Genomic DNA, 19,881 nt, shown 5'->3' with positions numbered 1-19,881 from the left:
TATAAAAGGATTGCACAGCTTAAAGAAGATATTTTATTACGACTGATTTTGATTTGAAACATCTGCTGTTATCTGATTTATGCGCATAAATTTATTTCCGGATTGTGTTTCATACAAAATTTAAATATAACACGTATATATAATTGATTATGCTTTTCATTTTCTGATACATGTAGAGTAATATTTTCATATATATATAATTTCATACTTTTTTCACAACAGACAATAGTATTGTAAAATCCAGGAAGCATATTAAATTTGGTATGTAATAAAGAAGATATCCGTTTTCTAGTTCAATAAGTCAGAAAAAATACATTAATATACGGAGATCCGTTATTTCTATGTAAAACAGCAACACGAGAGGAAAAGTTGACGACGGATAGGGAACGATTATCGGACGGAAGTTAATGGCTTTTTTTCTTCATTAAAACCTCTCTCGCATAAATTAATCAGCTGATCAGCGTTAGATGAAAGATAAGAAGACCGCTGCCAGTCGCATTTAAGAAGCTCGTTGGTAGGCAAAACGGATACAGTCACGGTAAGCTAAAATCGACTAACGGTGGGGGTTGAGCGGAGGAATGGAAGGAAGAGATGCGAGTAAATTGCACCCTTGGGGACAAGCCTGACGAGTGACGCGAAGGACGCAACAAGCCAGAAGTCAGCCAACTTTAATTAAGACGGCGTAGCAGACTAGGTGTAGACACGGGACTTTATATAAGAACTATATGAGTTTGTAAAATTTCTTTGTTACCTGTAAATTTTGTTGGAACGTATTATACGAGCGAAACGTAATAAAGATGTAAAACGTTTATTACAGAATATAAGTTACAGAATATTTCTCACCTAGTAATTTATTTTTTATCTAACGTTATTATTTGTTCCAAAACTTTTCAATAAATTATTAATAATTTTCATTAAATTAAATACTTTTGCAATTAATCCTCAAAAGTACTATAAACCTATTCAAATAAAGTCATTAAATAGAATTTAACGTTTAATGAAAAATAAGATTTTATTACTGTTTACCGCGTTCTTAATTTAGTTTTGAAGAAAACATTTGCAATCTTAATTAAAAATCTTAATTAAAGTTTTAGTTTGATCAAGGAATGTCCAGAGGAAGTCTGAAATATTCTAAAATGATAGCATTAAATGTGAATATCGATTTAACGACTTCGTGACCAGAAGTGTCTGATCTAGCACGTTTACGGCCATTGATCATCGGCGTTCAAGCCTGAACGTACCGATCAGAAGATTCAGGTAGATCGTGTTCCCACGTAAATATCTCAACGCCAAAAATGACGCTCTCTCGCGTTTCTTGCGCGGCACGCGAGCTTCATAATTCACGTTAGCGTTGCTCGTCGGCCACGAGGGAGAGATCCGATCGTATCTCAATTTCGTCAGGATATAACTATCGGGACGTCCATGTAACGAATAAATCCGTGTAACCGTTCCTGAGCGGAGCATCGGATCGTGCGGCACGTACGCGATTATCATCATGGAACGGAACGCGATTGCCGCAGGGGCGAGCTCGGCAGCTAAAGATTTACGGCAAGTAAACATTCGTCATCGAGAGACGGAAATCCGGCGCTGGTCGCGGCGTACAGAAACACTGGAACGCCATATCCGGACGATTATGTGTATAACACTGGGAATATATCGTTGTTAAGATAACGTCACTATTAGCAAATCGAATATGGTAAGGATGAGGCGATTATAAAATCAGCACGATATGTCGCAAATTTTTTAAATTATTTATTAAATAAGAGCTACTATAAATAGAACCAGTGTTATTTAAAATTTCTTTTTGTTAGGAAATGAAAATATTAAAGCTTATATTTATATTTAGATATTTATATTTAGTAATTTACAAATCTCATTGTTTACATAAAGAAATCATCATCAGCGTGAAAAACCCACAGTTTTCCAGTAAAGTAATTATACAGCAGTGGCGATCGCAAGAGAAGTCTCTGGGACCCTCTTTGATTAATAATTAACGCTATGATATCTTATTTCGGCGCACGTTCTTCGAACAAACGATTTCTACATTCGGTGACAAACTTGTTCCGCAGAATTAAAATTCTTAATACAACCCTTTCGGGTTATACAGGGAAGGAATAAATCCGAGAGTACATTCATGGCGGTGGAAGGACCGGCCGAAGAAGAGGTACGTCTCCGAGGAAAAAGCGAATTTAATGAAACGAGAAAAACCTCGGTGAAGGTGTATTTGTAATGCAAATACCGGGCCGATGTTCCCGTAGGGACGAAAAATGAAAGGCTCGAAACAGGCGGGAGGGCGAAATCGAGCGTCCCATCGCTCTCGCTAATCCGATTCCGAATTCTTCGTCGTTTGCTCGGCCGAATCACGTTTCTGACGCTGCGCAGCCTTGGAAAAATAATCCTAATTTTTTTCCCCTCCTTAATTACCTCGGAGATTCGGTGGATTCGTACAAAGCCACACGATTCCTCTCGAATGCTTATTCCAAAAAATCCCGGCTCAGCAATCCCGCTTCTGGTCGTTTCACTGATCGGTGCGCGCGTTCGTCCATTCAATTTTTACGCATACGAAGCTTCCGTTTAGTGATGTTTCAACGTGAAATGACATTCGCGAAGGCGGAAAAGTGAAGTACTGATGTCGAAAGGATCGAAGGAATCGTTATTTACCTAAAGTCGGGACTATTGTCCCCTTTCGGCGGTCGCATTGTCGAATTAAGAGCTTTTGTGTCAGACGAGGGGGACAACAGGGGGCCGAGCAATGCGCTCGTTCGTCTGTTTCTGTTCACCCGACAGTCCGTCTGCTTTTCCTTCTCTATGGTTTTGACATGTTCCTCCCTTCCCGCGTCGCTTCACGCAAATGAAAGCACTTTTCCGCCGAATAGACAAAATAAATCGAGTCGCGCATGACAATGCCGATAATTTTGCAACAATACGCGTCCGCCCGGCGTCAAAGTACGCACGAATAAATACGCAGCTCGCAGGAAATGTGCGCGAAAAACGAACGAAATCGGTAGGGTTGAGCCACATTTCTTCTCCAAACAATGACTAACTGCTAGGGTAAATCAACGCGAGATAATAATGGCGAAATGGCCTTTTCGCTGACGCTCAGCGAATTTATTTTGAAAAAAACCGTCCCTTATTAAAAGCTCTGATAAACAGTATAAATAAGAACATTGCAAAAATCCATTTCAATGTCATTATTAAATATTATTAGCACTTTAGTGTTCACAGAAGCCTAAACACAAAAAACTTTGGCGCTTGTATTGTTGTTTATAAAAGCGAAAGAAAAGCGCTATCCAAGCAAAAGGGGTGATACGACGCGATGATTTATCTGCGATAATTAAAGGGCCGAACGTCACCACCGGCTGCGTATCGATGACCAACGGCCGGTGCGTGAGTCTCGTATTAATAGGGTGTTTTAATATCTACCACGAAAGAATTCCCCATCAATTTTAGCTCCCAAAGATTCGTTAAACAGACATACGAAATTTTATTAGCAATGTTACACAAAGAATTTACCAAATGCAATCTGATTAAAGGAAGTTATCTAATAGGAATGAAGTTATATACGCATTTCCATTATCTCTTTCTTCCTCTCAAAACACTTCTCAAAACACTTCAATATCACGATGAAATACAAAATTGTATTCTTGTGGAAAAAGTGTGGACAAGTAACTCTTGTTTACCGGTTAAGTTTCATTGAGAGCTTGAAATGTAATAACATCTACAGGAACACTCGGGATCCATTTCGTCGTAGACACACAAGCATGTGAGAATTCTTTAAGACGAACTCTCAAGTTCGTCAAAGTATCGAAAAAGTTGGATGGGAATCATGAGAAAAAGGGAACTTTTTAATAGCATATTCAGGTGCCAGAATTCCTATCAACTAATGCTTCGTCTTTTAATGCGACACTTTACTCAATGGACTAAACAACTTTCCTTATTTGCTCGATAAGTACTTATCTTCTTGACTGCAATCTTCTTTCCTAATTGCAGTAAAAAGGACAAAATAATACGATAAGAAATTATCAGTCTCAATGCAAAACGCTTATAAAATTATTCATTTGCCGATATTTAAATAAAAAGTTACGTACTTTATTACTTCATTTAATTGACGAATATTAAAATAATCTTTTCGATTTTTTATTATATCTTGTCTGCTTTATATTTTTTAATGTAAAATTTAAAGTATTGATAAATGTATTGCTTCGGCAATTACAATTAAAAATACTTGATATAAATATATATGATATACTTTAAAATATTTTGTATTAAAATATTTCTATGTAATAAGAGCTGTTGCAGTAAAATAATTCGTAAATTAATTTGTTGAAATTTTTAAATTTGTTACAACATCCAATCATCGTTTTACTTTCGAAAGTAATCATTGTCACCTTTCTTATCTCTATCGCACGTCAATCTAACGAATCATCTCAAGATCGACCGTTTCGAAATCCTTTTTACTACCCTCGAAATCCCCGGCGGGAACTACTACCGCCGGTGGTAAAATCCAGCGCCTCGATATCCACTTCTAAACTGCAGGAAAAATGGGAAGCACGAGAGGTGCGTGGCCGTGCAACATCGGGAGATAATATACGAGCGTGGTGCGAGTCTGTGCGCAAACTTTGATGTAGAGACCTCTCTTGAAAAGTGGCTGTCCTTGCTGGTACCACCGGCAGTTTCCGCCATGATTTACAGGTGTAGGCGACGTCGTGCGGGTGTTCCGATGGTTCTCAGTCTGACTCAATCGAGGATTGCCGACTACACACAATGGAAAAGAGAAACATCTGATACGAGCACCCTTAACCACTTTGAACTCTAGTGTTTACACGAAAACTTTGCTCGCAAATGCATGCTATTACATCCTAAAAGATAAAAAGAGATCAATCTGTAAACAGATAAAACGAGATGATTCTTTTTGTAAATATGTTTATGAAATTCAAAATAATCGTTGTTTCAATATTTGAAGAATATATCGATACATGTTATTTTTTTAACAAACGCATCGACAAGATTAAAATCATTTGCAGTAATCTCGATAGTCTTAAAATAATCTTGAAATATGGCATAATTAATATTTTTTAATTATTCTACATACTATATACTATGCTATAAGATAGCATTATCTTTGCACAAGCCTCAAGGAGACGGGTTATATTTTCGTCTGTGGTTTCATCCTTGCATCCTCCTGTCTGTCGAGCGTTGCAGATAAAACGCTTGGAATTTCACGATAGGACAGCGTCGTCCGTCACGGTGAAAGACTCGGTCCGTCCAGCCGCAAGTTGGTGGCGAGCAGCCGCGCGTCCGAACGACCACCTAAGAGTCATCTACGTTGGTAATTCGCCGACAGTTTCCGCCGTTCTCCCAACTCGTCCAGGCACTTGGAAACTTTCCCCTGAGAACTCCGACGACTTTGGCAACGACGACGTACATATGTATCGGGTATACATATGTATGGGAGGCTACATACACGAATCCGTCGAATCGGAATCTCATGTCTTCGAGAGAATACTTCGCCTTCATCCAAGACGGAAACGGACCTCCCTCCTTCCATATTTCGAACTACGTAGACAAAAGAAAGGCTCCACCGGCGACGCGAATTTTCCCTTCTTTTTTTCCTCATCGAATTCGCAGAGCGCTTTATTGAGTTTTAACGCGATCGCGTTAGAGCGGGACAGAACGGCCCGTAAACTGAATTTCTCTCCATGAATTGATACGGATGGCTTTAAATCCGCCGTGAAAACGAGTCGAAGGTACAAGCCGAGCACACCTGTGTCACAATCGCATTCACTGAGGGATCAATCTGCCACTTCAACGAGCACTTTCAACTCTAATCTCATTTAAATTTCAATCAAACTTAATTATTAATCATAAATGATCTTATTCAAAGCAAGTTCAATCTCGAAGAAAAACTTTCTACAAATTTCTCATTTTCGCACGTTGATCATTCCAAACGCCACGCTTTATAACGCCATAGACAAAGAGCAGAGGGCTGACGCCTTTTCATCGCACGACGCATTAGACGCGTAGACTTTGACGAACCAATTAAATAAATGGTCGTAAATTGTAGCCTTGGCAACGACGATGATGATGCCGCGAACGAAAGCGCCTCCATTAAGAGCTGTAGCACCATCCATCCTCCTCCCCTGAAATGATGCTGGAAGCCACTCTCAGTCCCCGTTGTCATCGCCGACGTTACAGGAATCACATTGAATCTACAAAGGGTTGACGGAAGACTTTCATCAATGCATACGACGCCTCCATTGTTCTTGCAGTGAGATTGATCCCGCGCGGCACCCCACGGTTTACTCCGCGGAATCACTAGTCGAAAGATGTCGTAAAACGATATAGCCCCCTTCGGAATCTGAGGGGCGTCGGAAGAGTGATAATAGAAACACCGTGTTGAAGCGATATTAAATTTCCCTTACATTCGATGCATTCTCTTTCGTTTAAGGCGAAAAACAATTGTAATGTAACATATTTATTATATTTTCTTTATCCAAGTGTTATCGGCGACCACAGCGTTATCGTTGGCAGTATTCTATTCACGAAACACTCTCGAGATATATTACGGTTGTAACAAATATTAGATAGTAAAAAATGAATCTAAAGTACATGAGAGAGGAATTTATAGAAAGTACGTGCTATGTCTACATATATAGAAATAATAAGACTCATTTCGCTTTTGAATGACGATGACTGACGGATGAGTTGAGGATTTTACTCGTATTTTAATATATGCACATCTGTCAAAGTATAATACATGCAAATGTAAGATTTTTAATAGCTCGGCTTGATGTTCAAGATTAAATATTCAAGAAATTTGAATACGTCCGACTGACTGGCTGACTGACTGGCAGCACATAACTCTTAAAAGCGCGCAAGACCTGAATGTTCATCTTGCTGATCGCGTCTCGGCTATACCTAATGCGGAAACCACGTAGCGGGCGTAGAAATCGTAATAATGCACGTAACCCGCGTAAGAAATATATGCAGTGTGGGAGATGGATTTACGATGCGGCGTTTTGAAGAGGCCGTAGAGAAATATAAGCGAAAGCGCGAAATACGCGAAGGAGAATAAGGAAAAGCACGACGGAATAGTGGGTGTCTATTTAACGCGCTATGTCGACTATGTCAACGTTATTATACCGCAGATTCTCAAGGGAGAGCTCTCGTCGAGAGACTTTGAGTCGAGAAGAAGGGACGCGACCGAAATGGATGTACATCACAAAAGCGCTTTTTAAAATATGGATAGACGATATGATCGACAAAAACAAACAGCGTTTCCATATGCTTCGAATATTCCTTTTAATCGCGAACATATTCTCCGAGAATATTTAAGAGAACGTTAACATTTAGATCCTAACTAAATAAAAGCGACGGTTATATCACTGGAGTTAATTTTCTTACAATAAATGATAAGTCGTAATGATTCGTGGAGAAAAGAAAACTGTATTTGATCTCGGGAGATTCGCGCATCCGTTTTGCAATCTCGTATGAAGAAAGAAGTTCCGCAGGCAGGATATTCAAGATAACCGCAGCAATAACCATTTCTCGACCCTCGAGAGAGCGCGCGAGATTGAAGCGCCTTTTATTCTCAAATGCGTGCGAAGTCTCGAGCTCCAATTTAATGAAAATTCTTATGAAAAGCTAATATCTTTTCTCGATAAAAATAACATCAGCATTACAAAATATTGTTCAATCTCATTATATTGAAATAATTATAAAACATCATTAAAAAAAACTCTTTGTTAAAACTGCTATAAGAAATGCTATACATATATAAATGCACGTCCACAACAGGAATCTCCAATTTGTTTTTCATAAAGCAGGCCTTTCATTAAAAGAACACGTTCTGGTTAGGCCAACGTGTATAAAGGGGGAAATAATCGTCGATCTCGTTAAAAGTTTCAAGTCTCCGTCTCATAAAAAATACGATCAGTGATTTTTAGGCACTCTATGAAAGCGTCAAAATGATTTCCATCAGATGAAGTCCCTTTTTTTTATTATTTAATATTAGCTTCGATATTTCAGGATAAACATTATGTATGCAAAGTGCGGAGTGTCTACTACCGAGTTTGCAAGCCTCTTCTTTTCTCAAAAGCAAAAAGCGCGAACGCTAAACGAAACAAGGAGCTGAGGAGAAAGAAATTTTTCTGCGCGACAGAAAGAAATAAATAAGAGCGAGGGGATGGTTATATGCAGTAGGAGAGGAGAACAGGAAAGAACTGTCGGCAGAAGATAGATCAGTACCTTGGGGATTCCGTCTTTACGTTAGCCAAAGCGTACTCCACGTGGAGCTTACTAGTAGAAAGAACGGGCCGGAGCGATAAAACACGCCGCGCACTGTAATAATAAATCGCACGTTAGATTTTTTATGGCGGTATCACTTTGAGATTATTGTCGGTCTTGGTAGTAAATCCGTAATAAACTGTCAAGAGTTTGTTTCCATAAATTGGCAAAATATTAGCGCTTGATTGCCACATATGAATATCATTGAGTATCGATTATCGGTTATTTTTACAATTCAACGCTGATGGAATTACTTCATATATCGTTTAAGGAGAATGAAAAAAATATTACAAAAATAAATAGATAATTATTTTAAATGTTTTATAATCAACAGTAGTGAAAATAAAATTTGTTTATATGTTGTAGAATACATTTAAATGACTTCAGACATTTAAGATACATTTTAAAATAATTAAGATAATAAAATAATTATTTGATTATTATGTAGTATACACGTGGAAACTTTACATTTTTTTATTTTTCATTGCTTTAAATTCTTTTTCTTTCACCGAATATTCAGATAAGTGGCAGTTCGCGCTCGAATCCCCTCGAAAGGAGAGGTCCTTCTACGTTTTTTGAACTGATTCGACCATGAATGAATCGTGGTATAGATGTAAATCGCATTGTCGTAATAATGGATATGGGTTCCCAGCAAAGGTCTGATCAATTAGCTTCTCTAGAGGCTCCTTGATACAAGCATGCATCAACTTGAATCGGTGCGCAATTATGCCGAATATATAAACGAAGGAAATAAAATCAACGAGCATATAAATCACTTTCTCGATAAGAATTTATAAGAGAGTCGGAATAAGAAACAATTCTCTTCGTTTTTGCACTAACACTTTTGCACTAATAATTTACACTATAATTATTTTTTATATTTTCATTTGCTATTAATGACAAATTGACAAAACATAATAGAATATAAGCTGTATTTATATTACTCTTACTTATTATTCTACGTGTTTATTAATTATGGCATATTAACGATTAATTAAATTTACATTAAATTAATATTATATGTATTTATAATTCTTTTTTATGTGTATAATTCTTTTTTAGGGAAACAGCAAAAATTATGAAGTAGCTCACGATAATTGTCAACAGTGTCCTCTCTAAGAAAGCTTTCGAATCAATTTCACTCCACGGATACATAAATTTCCACATATAAGAAAATTCTATCCAATTTAATGATGAGTTAATTTTTAACAAAACATAATTCTTTTCTATGCATATACATTATTTTATAAATATATTATTTTCATTTATAAAAGAAATATCTTTTATAAATGTATAGTTTTCATTTATATACTGTTGATAAGAGTATTACAGCTTGATAAGAGAATATACTTGAAACGAAACGTTACAACAGCTTCTGATAAAACCCCACGAGTAGGTAAAGAAGACTTCTACCGATAAAACAGAATGGTGCTTGTAAAGCTTGCGCAAGCTGCGAAAGCTTTTTATGAGTTACCCGTAGAGTAACTTCGCATCCTCGTCTCCATCTAGTTGAGTCGTCCCTGATCTGGATTGTCATTGATGATAATTTAATATTTATATAATATTAAATTATCATTAATGGAAAAAAATTAAAGCTTCTGAAAAGCTTATTCTGATACTATAAAAATCTACTCACATTACAACCTATCAGTTTAAATATATTCATATTGTGTTGATAAAGCATATGATCAATACTAATTTATATATAAAATTAACATTATGTATATTGTGTACTTAATATTCCAAAGAGAGATTAAATAAACGTGAATATTATATGTATGTAACGCGAGCGTACCATGTGAATTGCATGTAATTTAATGGCAAACAATTCCTCGCAACTCATGTATAAATTAATTCTACATATTAAAAGACACACTTAATCAAAAGTGGTCGTGTTAAAATTTCTATTAAATTAAAATAAATAAAACTTGTAGAAATTTTATATGAATGCCAAATTTTTTATGTAAGAGTTTGAATCATAGAATCACAAAAAAAACATATTAAATGTCAAAATTAGTAAATCATAAGAATAATTTCTTATAATTCATATGACGCGTAAATAGTTTGATATTTATAATATTACAAATATAAAGAATATTTAATAAGTACATAATTCAACACATCTATCTTCTTACTAGTGTGCGCGCATCCCTTTCGTGATTTTCTCGAATAAAGGCGTTTCGCGTCACACATTCCAGGTATATTTACTCGTATATATAATGCAGCATCTATTACACAAAACAGCTCGACATGCTATTATGTCTAGCCTAGCCAAATTTTACGATGTCTAGCTTAGACAAATTATACGATGTTTGATAGAATAAATATTCTATCATTTTTTTATCAGTATAAAATCAATGTAAAAAATGATGAAGTTTTTTTCGACAATCGAATATATGACTGCACATCTTGTAATGAAAAAATGACAATTTTTATATTTATGTTTAAAAATAAATTAAAAATTGGATAATAGCGCATATCATAAAAAACTTCCACTGAATTTATTATTCATGCCACTGATGACAATACATCGCATGACAAAATGCACGGCTATATGTCAGTTAGTAGTTCCAAAAACTGTAAGCATAAAAGCGCAAAAATAAAACATACAAGGATGGACGAGATAAAAAGCGAGAGAACCGTGAGTGAGAAAAACGGGGCGAGGGTCCAATGTAAACCGCTACTAATGTAAAGCACCGATATGCCGGAAATGCATTGCACCGCATTTATGGCCGCGCGTTATCGCGGTCATAGAATTTCTCATCAAGCTTTTCCCATTGAAAATATGTACATAGAGAGAAATAGAGGAAGATAGAGAAGAGAAAAAAGGAGACGGAAAAGTAAACGAAATGTTCCTCTCTTTCTCGTGGTTTTTTCGATCGCGTGCCAAACCGTGCGAGAGAAGCAATCCTTCAGATTCTTCGCGAGGCACCTCGTTTTTTTTTATCAAAAAAATCATTGTATCGGCAACGTTCGAAGAAAAACGTTTCTCTCCTGCTTGAATATCACTTTTCTCTTTTACGCTTGGCGAACGATCAATGCCCCGAGTTACGAGTAAAGAACAGAAAGTGTTCGAGTTCGTCCAAATCCATCTCGCGGCTACCGAGATGCGAGCTCGTAAGCATTGCTATTACAAAAGAAAATCTTCCGATATCGAAAAGAAAAATCAAAGGATACTTCGACACGCTTCTTACATCACACTTTTTTATGATAAAAGAAATTGTTCTCACGATTCCAATGTCTTTTTATAAAAATCATTGCATAAAATTCAGAACAACTATTGTATTTATATTATTAAAATGTAAATATGTATAATATGCTTTTTTATTGGAAAAAGATATTTTATTGAGAAAATAACTTTTCTTTTTTGTTGCCTTTTATAAACTTGTTTTTTCTTTCGCGGAAAAAAAATGAAAAATTGAACTTAAAGTCTGAACTTAAAAGTTCAAGCAATATATTGCAAGGAAACAGTATTCGATTTCGAAATTGATATATTACACAGTTTGCTGATAAATATTAAAGTTTAACTAACAATCGCAAATAGAATACTACAAGCATGTATATGGAAAATTGATAGAAAGAGATATCATGTGTAGCTTCCTTCCTTCTTATCGCAAGGATGCAGTCACGTTCAGAAATGCATCATACGTCTCTCTGATCCGTAAGTAATGGCATATCGAGGGTTCGGAGCACTTTAAGGAATGAAAAAGATCACGGATGAAATCCGGTAGTATAGAGACGAGTTTTAACGATACTCAATCCCAAGGATTGGATTGCATTGCATTTTAAGGCGAAAGGGAAACGAGATGCTACAGCGAATATCCGGCAGTTCGTTTCCGTCCTTCCGCCACTTATTCGTGAAATATAGCGTTTACTTCAGTCGTCGAGAATTACGAGGATGTAATATTGAATCCGAATTCGAGGGCTGTTCTGAGCATAGCGGCTACGATAATAAGCGGCACATGAGTCGATTAACCCGGGCGTAAAATAATTTTTAGCCGGTATTTCGCCAATAAATTATTTCGCATGCATCTTGCTTATAATGTCATAATTGAACATGTACAGTATTCATGGCTCATATTACATGATTGATCCAGTGCCCGACCCCGTCTGAGCTTCTGCTCTTTGCGCAAGCTGTGATTATGGTTCTCGCGCCCTGAGGGAGTTATCATCCTTTGCGGTCCCATGTCGCGCCCACGTTGTATCATATATTTTGCTTCTACCAAACCTGCACCATTGTAGATTACGTTGTTAGAAGTTTGCCATTCAAGAGAATAAGTAACCATATAATAATAGAATAATAATAAATTAAAAAATCAACACATATATATATATATATATATATATATATATATATATATATTTGTTAGATGTGAATTAATAAAAATAAAGCTAGAAATTAGATTGCAATGAATGAATATTATTGTAAATTACATTGAGAGAGAGATCCAGAGAACATACTGAGATAAAAATTTCTATTTATGTAGGTCAAGAATGCTAAACAACATAACAATGCGTTATAATTCAAGTCAATGTTCAATATGGTGATATTAAAATTTTTCGGATGAATAAAGACTTTAAAGCAAAATGTGAAATGCAGCGTGAGTAAGTTACGTAAGTGATAGAGAAGGACTTAACTCGTCGCCCACGTTCAAAGTGTTAATTAATCATGACAAGGTGATGAAAGCCGACTCCGAAAGAGCGTCTTTCTCACGCGTCAAGTCTGATAAGTCTGTGGATTAAGAACTTCTATGGCGACCAAGATTTATCGATACACGATGAATCGGATAATGGTACACGATCGGCGCTAAGAACGCGCGCGCAAGGAACGCGATTAGTCTCGCTCTCCTGCACTCGGTCGTTCCAGGTTGAACGAAAATCCATCACGCGGACATATTGGATTTGAGAGAGGATCGAAAGCTCGTTTCCTGTGCAGGCGCATACCATCCACGTCTTCATATTCCATTCTCGATAAGAATATTTCTATCGTTTACGCGACAGATCCAATAATTTCTATGAAAATTATTTTCCTCATAAATCGCAAATATTGTTATAATGTCTAAAAGCTCTTTGATGTTTCCTCCTAATTATAGTCCACTCCTTTTGACAGTAAAGTAACTGATTGTTTTATGTCGTTATATTTGAAGTCACGAATCCTCATGCACGACATATTCGCTTAAAAAGTGATGTACATACAAATGCGTATGATAAGTGTATATGAACCTAAAATCCAAAGAGATGAACCGTTGTATCGTTGATTTATCGCAATATGTAGATTCAACGTTATATGAATAGTTAGCAGCAGTAGACCTCTCTCCCCTTCTTCCAACACTCCCTTTCTTCATTTTTCAACAAACTCGAATGTTATACGAACGCTACCTCGAGATCGGTGAGAGCTGTTGAATTTCGAATCTTCCGTATCTGGTTCGCGTAACATCTATCTGCCATGGAAATCCATCAATTTCGGGTAACAAGAACGTTATAGAACCTACGTGAGATTCGTATCTCAATATCTCAACGAGATATCGAACTGATACTTGTTGCAAATTCGAGTAAATATATTCGTGTTGCATGTGCGACCTTTCCCCAAGAATGAGAGCGACATATTTAATATCAACATAGTTGATAAAGGCATTTCATATAGTGATGGTGCAGAGAGAAAGAGAGAGAAAGAGAGCCACGAAAAGCGTACGCATTTTTGCACGTAGAATTTTCGCAAAATAATAAATTTAAAAGCCTGATCGTGTCGTGCGAGCAAAAATCGATGATGAAGGTGCCGCGACCGTGCGAGCAATTATCGCTAATCCGGAATGCGAAGTGCCGGGAGATAAATGGCGAGATGTAATAAAACGCACCAGCTGTTCTTCCTATCTCTCTTTTTCTCTCCTCCTCTTTCCCTTCCTCATATCGCCCAGCGCAACCTCATGTAAATTCAAATGGCTCGTTCTCCATCGCGATAATATGATGGGCAACGGCAAAACGGATCTCACCGTTTCTCGACGCTTTCTAAACCGCAAATATCTCGCAACAAAGTCTCCGCTATGTTTCGTCAAAATATTAAAACGCTAAAAAAATGAGAATTCAATAATTGTTTAACTTGCATATAATTATAAAAGCATAAAAGCCATCTCGTTTCAATAAGAAGAAAATATTAATCGACGAATTTGAAGGAAGAAAACACCATCCCAACCGTGATAATCTTATTATTAAGATAATATTCTAAATATTTCTGTCTCTCATCTACTCAGAACAATTAGAAAACAATTTAGAATAACTTCAAATAACCATCAAATTGAAATTTTCTACTATATGTATTGTATTAAAATTGCTAAAGTTTTCAATCAGAAAAATTTCGAACAAAGTGAAGATTGTGACAAGAATCGTCAGTGATTATTACTAATAATACTTATTCTTCCGATCACTAAGATATAAACATTTCCTTAAGCAGAGTCCTAAGCTCAGTAAACTTAGCTTAAAATACTCTATAAATTATACAATATTGCCAAAGTTCTTAATCGTAGCAAACTTCGACGAGATGCATTGGTATGTTACTTCCACATTACAAGTTTGCCGTGGCATTCAGCTCGCTCTACTGCATGTCACGTTCAGCCGGTAATCCTGAGATGCGAAGTATACTTCACATAACAGTATTAAACTTTTAAAACTGAAACTTACAAAGTTGTGACAGAGAATGCGAAGAGTCATGAAAATATAAAATTATGTAGCAAATATTTTTAAGAAAAACTACAAAGAAAAATTTCTCTTTATTTCTTACAGAATCTATTATACATATATTGAAAGATAACTGCTTGAATATATATTTTTCGCGTGTATTTATTTTTAGATTTGAATATACAGGGAATTACAAGATTGCACGATATCAAATATTTATCAGCATTTATTAAAGATAAAAAAATCGATATTTAAAAAAAATGATAATGTAGGTCAGGAGCGAGATAGTAGATCAAACGCTATTTTAAAAATCAATAACTATCAGATCTCTCTATCTAATCTTGGAAATATATAAAATTTAACCTCATGATGATATAAATTCACGCAAGTGACATCGAAAATATCACTATACATTTGAAATAATATTAGCACAGAGATAACAATTTCGCAGGAGACGACTAATCATGACTCTAACGATATTATCTTTAATTCCTTTCTTGGCTATTTCTCATAGTGAGTAATGGATAAGTTAAGTTCTAATGTAGTTATTTTAATTAATACATTTATCAAACTTATATAAATGTCATGTATAATAAATATTATGAATATAGGTGCATTAGTCACATTAGATCCCAGAATTGTAGGAGGAAGAAATGCTAAGCCAGGTGAAATCCCATATCAGGTATATTATTAATAATCATTATCAAAATATCACATGCTAATCGTTTCGTTTTAAAAATATCGAAATAAATATGCGCAGATCAATTGACATCGTATTGAGATCGAATCTTGAATTAACTTTCTTTATTCAACAGTAAGTGAGTCAACTATAAGTAAAGATAGACGTCATATGCTGTAATAACACACGAGAAAGTTCCGTATCTCGAATTGTGAAATACAAAATGTATTATTTCAGGTCTCTCTCCAGACTATCCAAACAGGACATCACTTCTGCGGTGGAGTTGTACTCAATCAAAACTACGTGTTGACTGCCGCTCATTGCGCGTTTGGGTAAGTATGAGAAAGTTCAAGGAAAACTTCGAGAATATAAATTATTCTATAAATATATATATATATATATTTATAGTTTACGTGATATTCTTTCCAGTACTGATGTCGAGCTTATCTCAGCCACTGTGGGAACGACGGATTTACAAAAACCATATGCGGTGCATTTCATCGAGTCCTCTTATATACACGAAGGATACGATAGCAATAATTCCTGGATCAATGATATCGCTCTACTTAAGGTAATGTTAGTTAAATTAAAAAATCGATGCAGATAATAAATTATTTTTTTATAAAATAATTGGGTTGTTTTTATATAAAGTAATTGATTAATTTGGAAAATTAAAACTCTAAATTAAATGATTATTTGATAAATTAAATGATAACATTATTATTGAAATGATATAAATTAAATGATTAAATTAAATGATAACAAGAAAACATTGATTTTCAGCTTAAATCTCCATTTAATTTTTCCACTTTGGTATCCTCTGTTGTATTACCAAAGCAAAATCAAACTGTGAAGGCTAATTCAATAGCAGTCGTGTCAGGATACGGCAGATTATGGGTAAATCTTCATTCTCCTAAATTGAATTAACAAACATGTCATTGATTAAAACAAATAACACGATTTCACTAAAGGTCAGATAGTATTTCACTGATTTTTAGTAGAAAGACTCACACTTTGCTCCTCCGTCGTATGCATTTCACTGATTACAGTATAAGAAATTACTGGAAAATAAGCCAAACCACTATTACTAATTGAAAATAAACCGAATCACTACCATTAATTGATTTCTTCTCAGTAATATTTTACTGTTTGCAATGCTATTTATAAATAAAAATTAATATTATTACTAATAATATTACGGATAATATATTAATTTCATTTAAAAGTGTAAATAATTTAAGTAGATAGACATTTATCAATAATAAACTAAAATTTGTGGAAAATCACGTCTTAAAGTGATTTTAAAGTATCAAATATGTGCTCAATTTGTATATTTACTTTCTATATTTATAGTATAACGGAAACAGGACCACGGAATTAAACGTTGCTAGCATCAAAATAGCTAATCAAGACTACTGCAGATATATGTATGCGAAACATTCGAAAAATATTTTCGACACGCATATCTGCGCAAACGAGCCAACTGTAGAAAGGGGTTCGTGCAAGGTAAACCATTTACAAAGCGTTGCAGTAACATCACTGTCATTAGTACTGGCCGCACGTGTAATTTAATGCTGTCTGCCTAGATACAGTCGTTAACTACTTAACTCGCATCATTCTTCTCACACGCAAGGCTTCAACTCGCCATCCTATCTAATGGCTTCTAAGCACAATGTCTCAATGTAACTCATATACTTCGAATTGAATAACGTTCTCAGAATATCTCCCGATAACAAGAAAATCCCACATCATTATCGCATCGGTAACAATTATATGTGAATTTATCACAATTGTAATCTTATATTTATCACTACTTGTGTTTATCAATTAATTTATCAGTTAATTAATTTTTTACAATATATAAATTCATGCGAGTTTGAGAATTATCGAATGTCGATCGATACGTGCCATTGATTATTTCGTATCATTAATGAAGCACATTCAGTTTCCTCGTCACGTTTTGTAATTCAATTTAATTGGTAGCAAAACCGCGACAGTAGACCGAACAAAGCAAAAGTGTATTATTATTCATTATCAGTGTAATTAAATTAACAACAAAGCTAACATACGGGCTAACTTTATACTAACAAAAAAAAAACATATATTAAATTAATTTAAAAAATATATAAAATCGTTTGCGCACGATTTTTTAATTAAACCCTTGTAATATTTAAGTAACTAGATTAGAATAATGTATTATTTTATTTTAGGGTGATTCCGGTGGTCCTCTCACTGTCGATGGAAAACTCATCGGACTCGTCTCGTGGTCATATCGTTGCTCTGACATGATATATCCTTCCGTTTACACACGCGTCCCATCATACGTCAATTGGATCAGAAAGTACGCCGTGTGAGTTAAAATAATTAATATGCGAAACGTAAAAATCAATTTCGATGTTTGACGACATATGCCAAACTAATGACATTAATTATATTTTAAAATATAATCAATATAATTTCTTGAAGAATATATATATATGTATATTTTATATATATGATACTAATATCAGAATATTTTTTTAAAATTTTTCCTTATTATAAGAAAACAACATATTGATATCAGATTTTAAAAAAATTGATATCATTGAAACTCGTGTGATTATTAACGCGTAGTAATATTTATTCCTCTAATTTAAAAGGAACAAATAAAAGTGGATTTAAAACAACCGTATAAATAAATTGTAAATATTACATATGCACTGCACGTTGCTGTGGTCGATATCCTAACAATAAACGGATCAAAAGAGAAAAGTGGGTCAATCAAAGCAAACCCGTTGGACCCCATTCTGACAGCGTACGTCAAGTGCACGAAATTATTTCAGAGAAATTAACAAACACTTCTCTCAAAAACGAGCGAAAGAACCATTTGTATCCATTTTCTCTCATTTCTGTCCAACGTTAATTTCTACATTTCGCACACACACGCACAGACATAGAGCTTTGTAAACAAAAGACGCGTTTGTTTTTGAAATGCTGCATTTTATAATGTCCTTTTCCGTTTTTACGAGTAATACTCGTCAACATCGTCATATTGAAAGAAAATGTTTATTTTTGAATGAGTTTTGCATACAAATAAGAGAATTCGTATCAACAAATATCAATTATGCTTTGGGAGAAAAAAATAAAAGTTTGACCAACACATTGATGTCGTTAAGATATTCGGGAAGGTATCGGATATAAATCAAACAGGAAAGTAGTTTGCGGAAGACATGTCGCATCGATGGTGTTTGTTTTTACGACGCCGTGAAGGCGATATTGAAAACACCCACACAGTGTCCAATCTGCGTTAGTCGGCGTTATCGGTTCGCATACTCGGAATGTGATGTAAGTAAAATTATTATAAAAAGCGAGAATGAGAATGGAACATACACATTATATAAAAAAGATAATCCTTTTCATTATAAAAAGATGATCCATCTTAAACAATTGACGTGAAAAAGATGTGATTATCCTAAATCAAAAGAAGGATTCTCTGATTCTTCGTATTTTCTACGATAAACTTTGCACTGCAACTGACGTTTCCGCTTACTGCTCTCTTAGATATATATATATATATATATATATATATATATATATATATATAACTGTTAAAAATTACAAAGCAGGAAGTTTCTACGGAATTATTTGCTTAAATTTAAGCCAACTTTAATTCTCTTAAGTGCTTTATACAAAGACATAAATGTTGCATATGCCAATTTTATAATAATTATTACAATAATTATTATTATTTAATCGCTCTACTTCTCTTGACTATATAATATTCTAAAAATATATCAAGAAAAAAGATAATTCTAATATTTTGATATATTTTTTATAAAACAACACGATTTTTCTTGCTAAAAATTTCATTAAACACTGACATTGATATACAATTTCAATAGAGAAAAATAACATATCAGAATATTTTAACTTCTGTATTTACTTATAATTGTGCTTTATGACTAGAGAGAATACATGTAGGAATTTTTCTTGTCAGCAAAAATCAGCAAAAACATATCTAACTATTATTTATTAGACATTTGTACTTTTAACTCTGTATGATTTATTTTTATTGGTAGACCTACATAGCTTGAAAATCTGAATAGTTCCATAATCATGAACATTAATTAATTGAGTGTAGGATTACACACGTGGGTCAGACTATTTCACTACCTGTATGATCGATGAAAAGCTCCGGATGTGGGGTCGTCGGACGCAGGTGAGTCCTGGAGCAGCGGTTCTCAATATCTCTTCTTGGTCGGCAG

At 34.8% G+C, this 19,881-nt stretch overlaps 2 protein-coding genes across 3 annotated transcripts in view; one reads left to right on the top strand and one right to left on the bottom strand.

Moving 5' to 3' along the window:
• LOC105248820 (nucleolar and coiled-body phosphoprotein 1) overlaps positions 1-19,881 on the bottom strand; it is a 118,122-nt gene that overhangs the window by 77,059 nt on the left and 21,182 nt on the right. The window lies entirely within an intron of this gene.
• On the top strand, positions 15,349-18,056 carry LOC105248818 (chymotrypsin-2). 2 transcript variants are annotated; one of them, XM_011253824.3, is made up of 7 exons: positions 15,349-15,471; positions 15,570-15,640; positions 15,875-15,969; positions 16,067-16,208; positions 16,421-16,534; positions 16,991-17,143; positions 17,848-18,056. In XM_011253824.3, the coding sequence occupies exons 1-7, from the start codon at positions 15,423-15,425 to the stop codon at positions 17,989-17,991; spliced, it is 768 nt and encodes a 255-aa protein (XP_011252126.1). In that variant the 5' UTR covers positions 15,349-15,422; the 3' UTR covers positions 17,992-18,056. The 2 variants fall into 2 exon arrangements, with proteins under 2 accessions (XP_011252126.1, XP_025267333.1); XM_025411548.1 differs by lacking the exon at positions 17,848-18,056 and adding an exon at positions 17,224-17,389.

Source organism: Camponotus floridanus, unplaced genomic scaffold (genome assembly GCF_003227725.1).
Source record: "Camponotus floridanus strain SB8 unplaced genomic scaffold, Cflo_v7.5 scaffold4, whole genome shotgun sequence".
NCBI classification, from domain to species: domain Eukaryota; kingdom Metazoa; phylum Arthropoda; class Insecta; order Hymenoptera; family Formicidae; genus Camponotus; species Camponotus floridanus.
Note: the sequence above shows the minus strand (reverse complement) of the source record. Positions and strands in the feature narration are given on the sequence as shown.

Coding starts and splice junctions, on each gene's coding strand:
- LOC105248818 (XM_011253824.3), top strand. CDS start 15,423: ATGACTCTAACGATATTATCTTTAATTCCTTTCTTGGCTATTTCTCAT. Junction 16,209..16,420: donor ATGATATCGCTCTACTTAAG/GTAATGTTAGTT, acceptor ATTGATTTTCAG/CTTAAATCTCCATTTAATTT. Junction 16,535..16,990: donor CAGGATACGGCAGATTATGG/GTAAATCTTCAT, acceptor CTATATTTATAG/TATAACGGAAACAGGACCAC.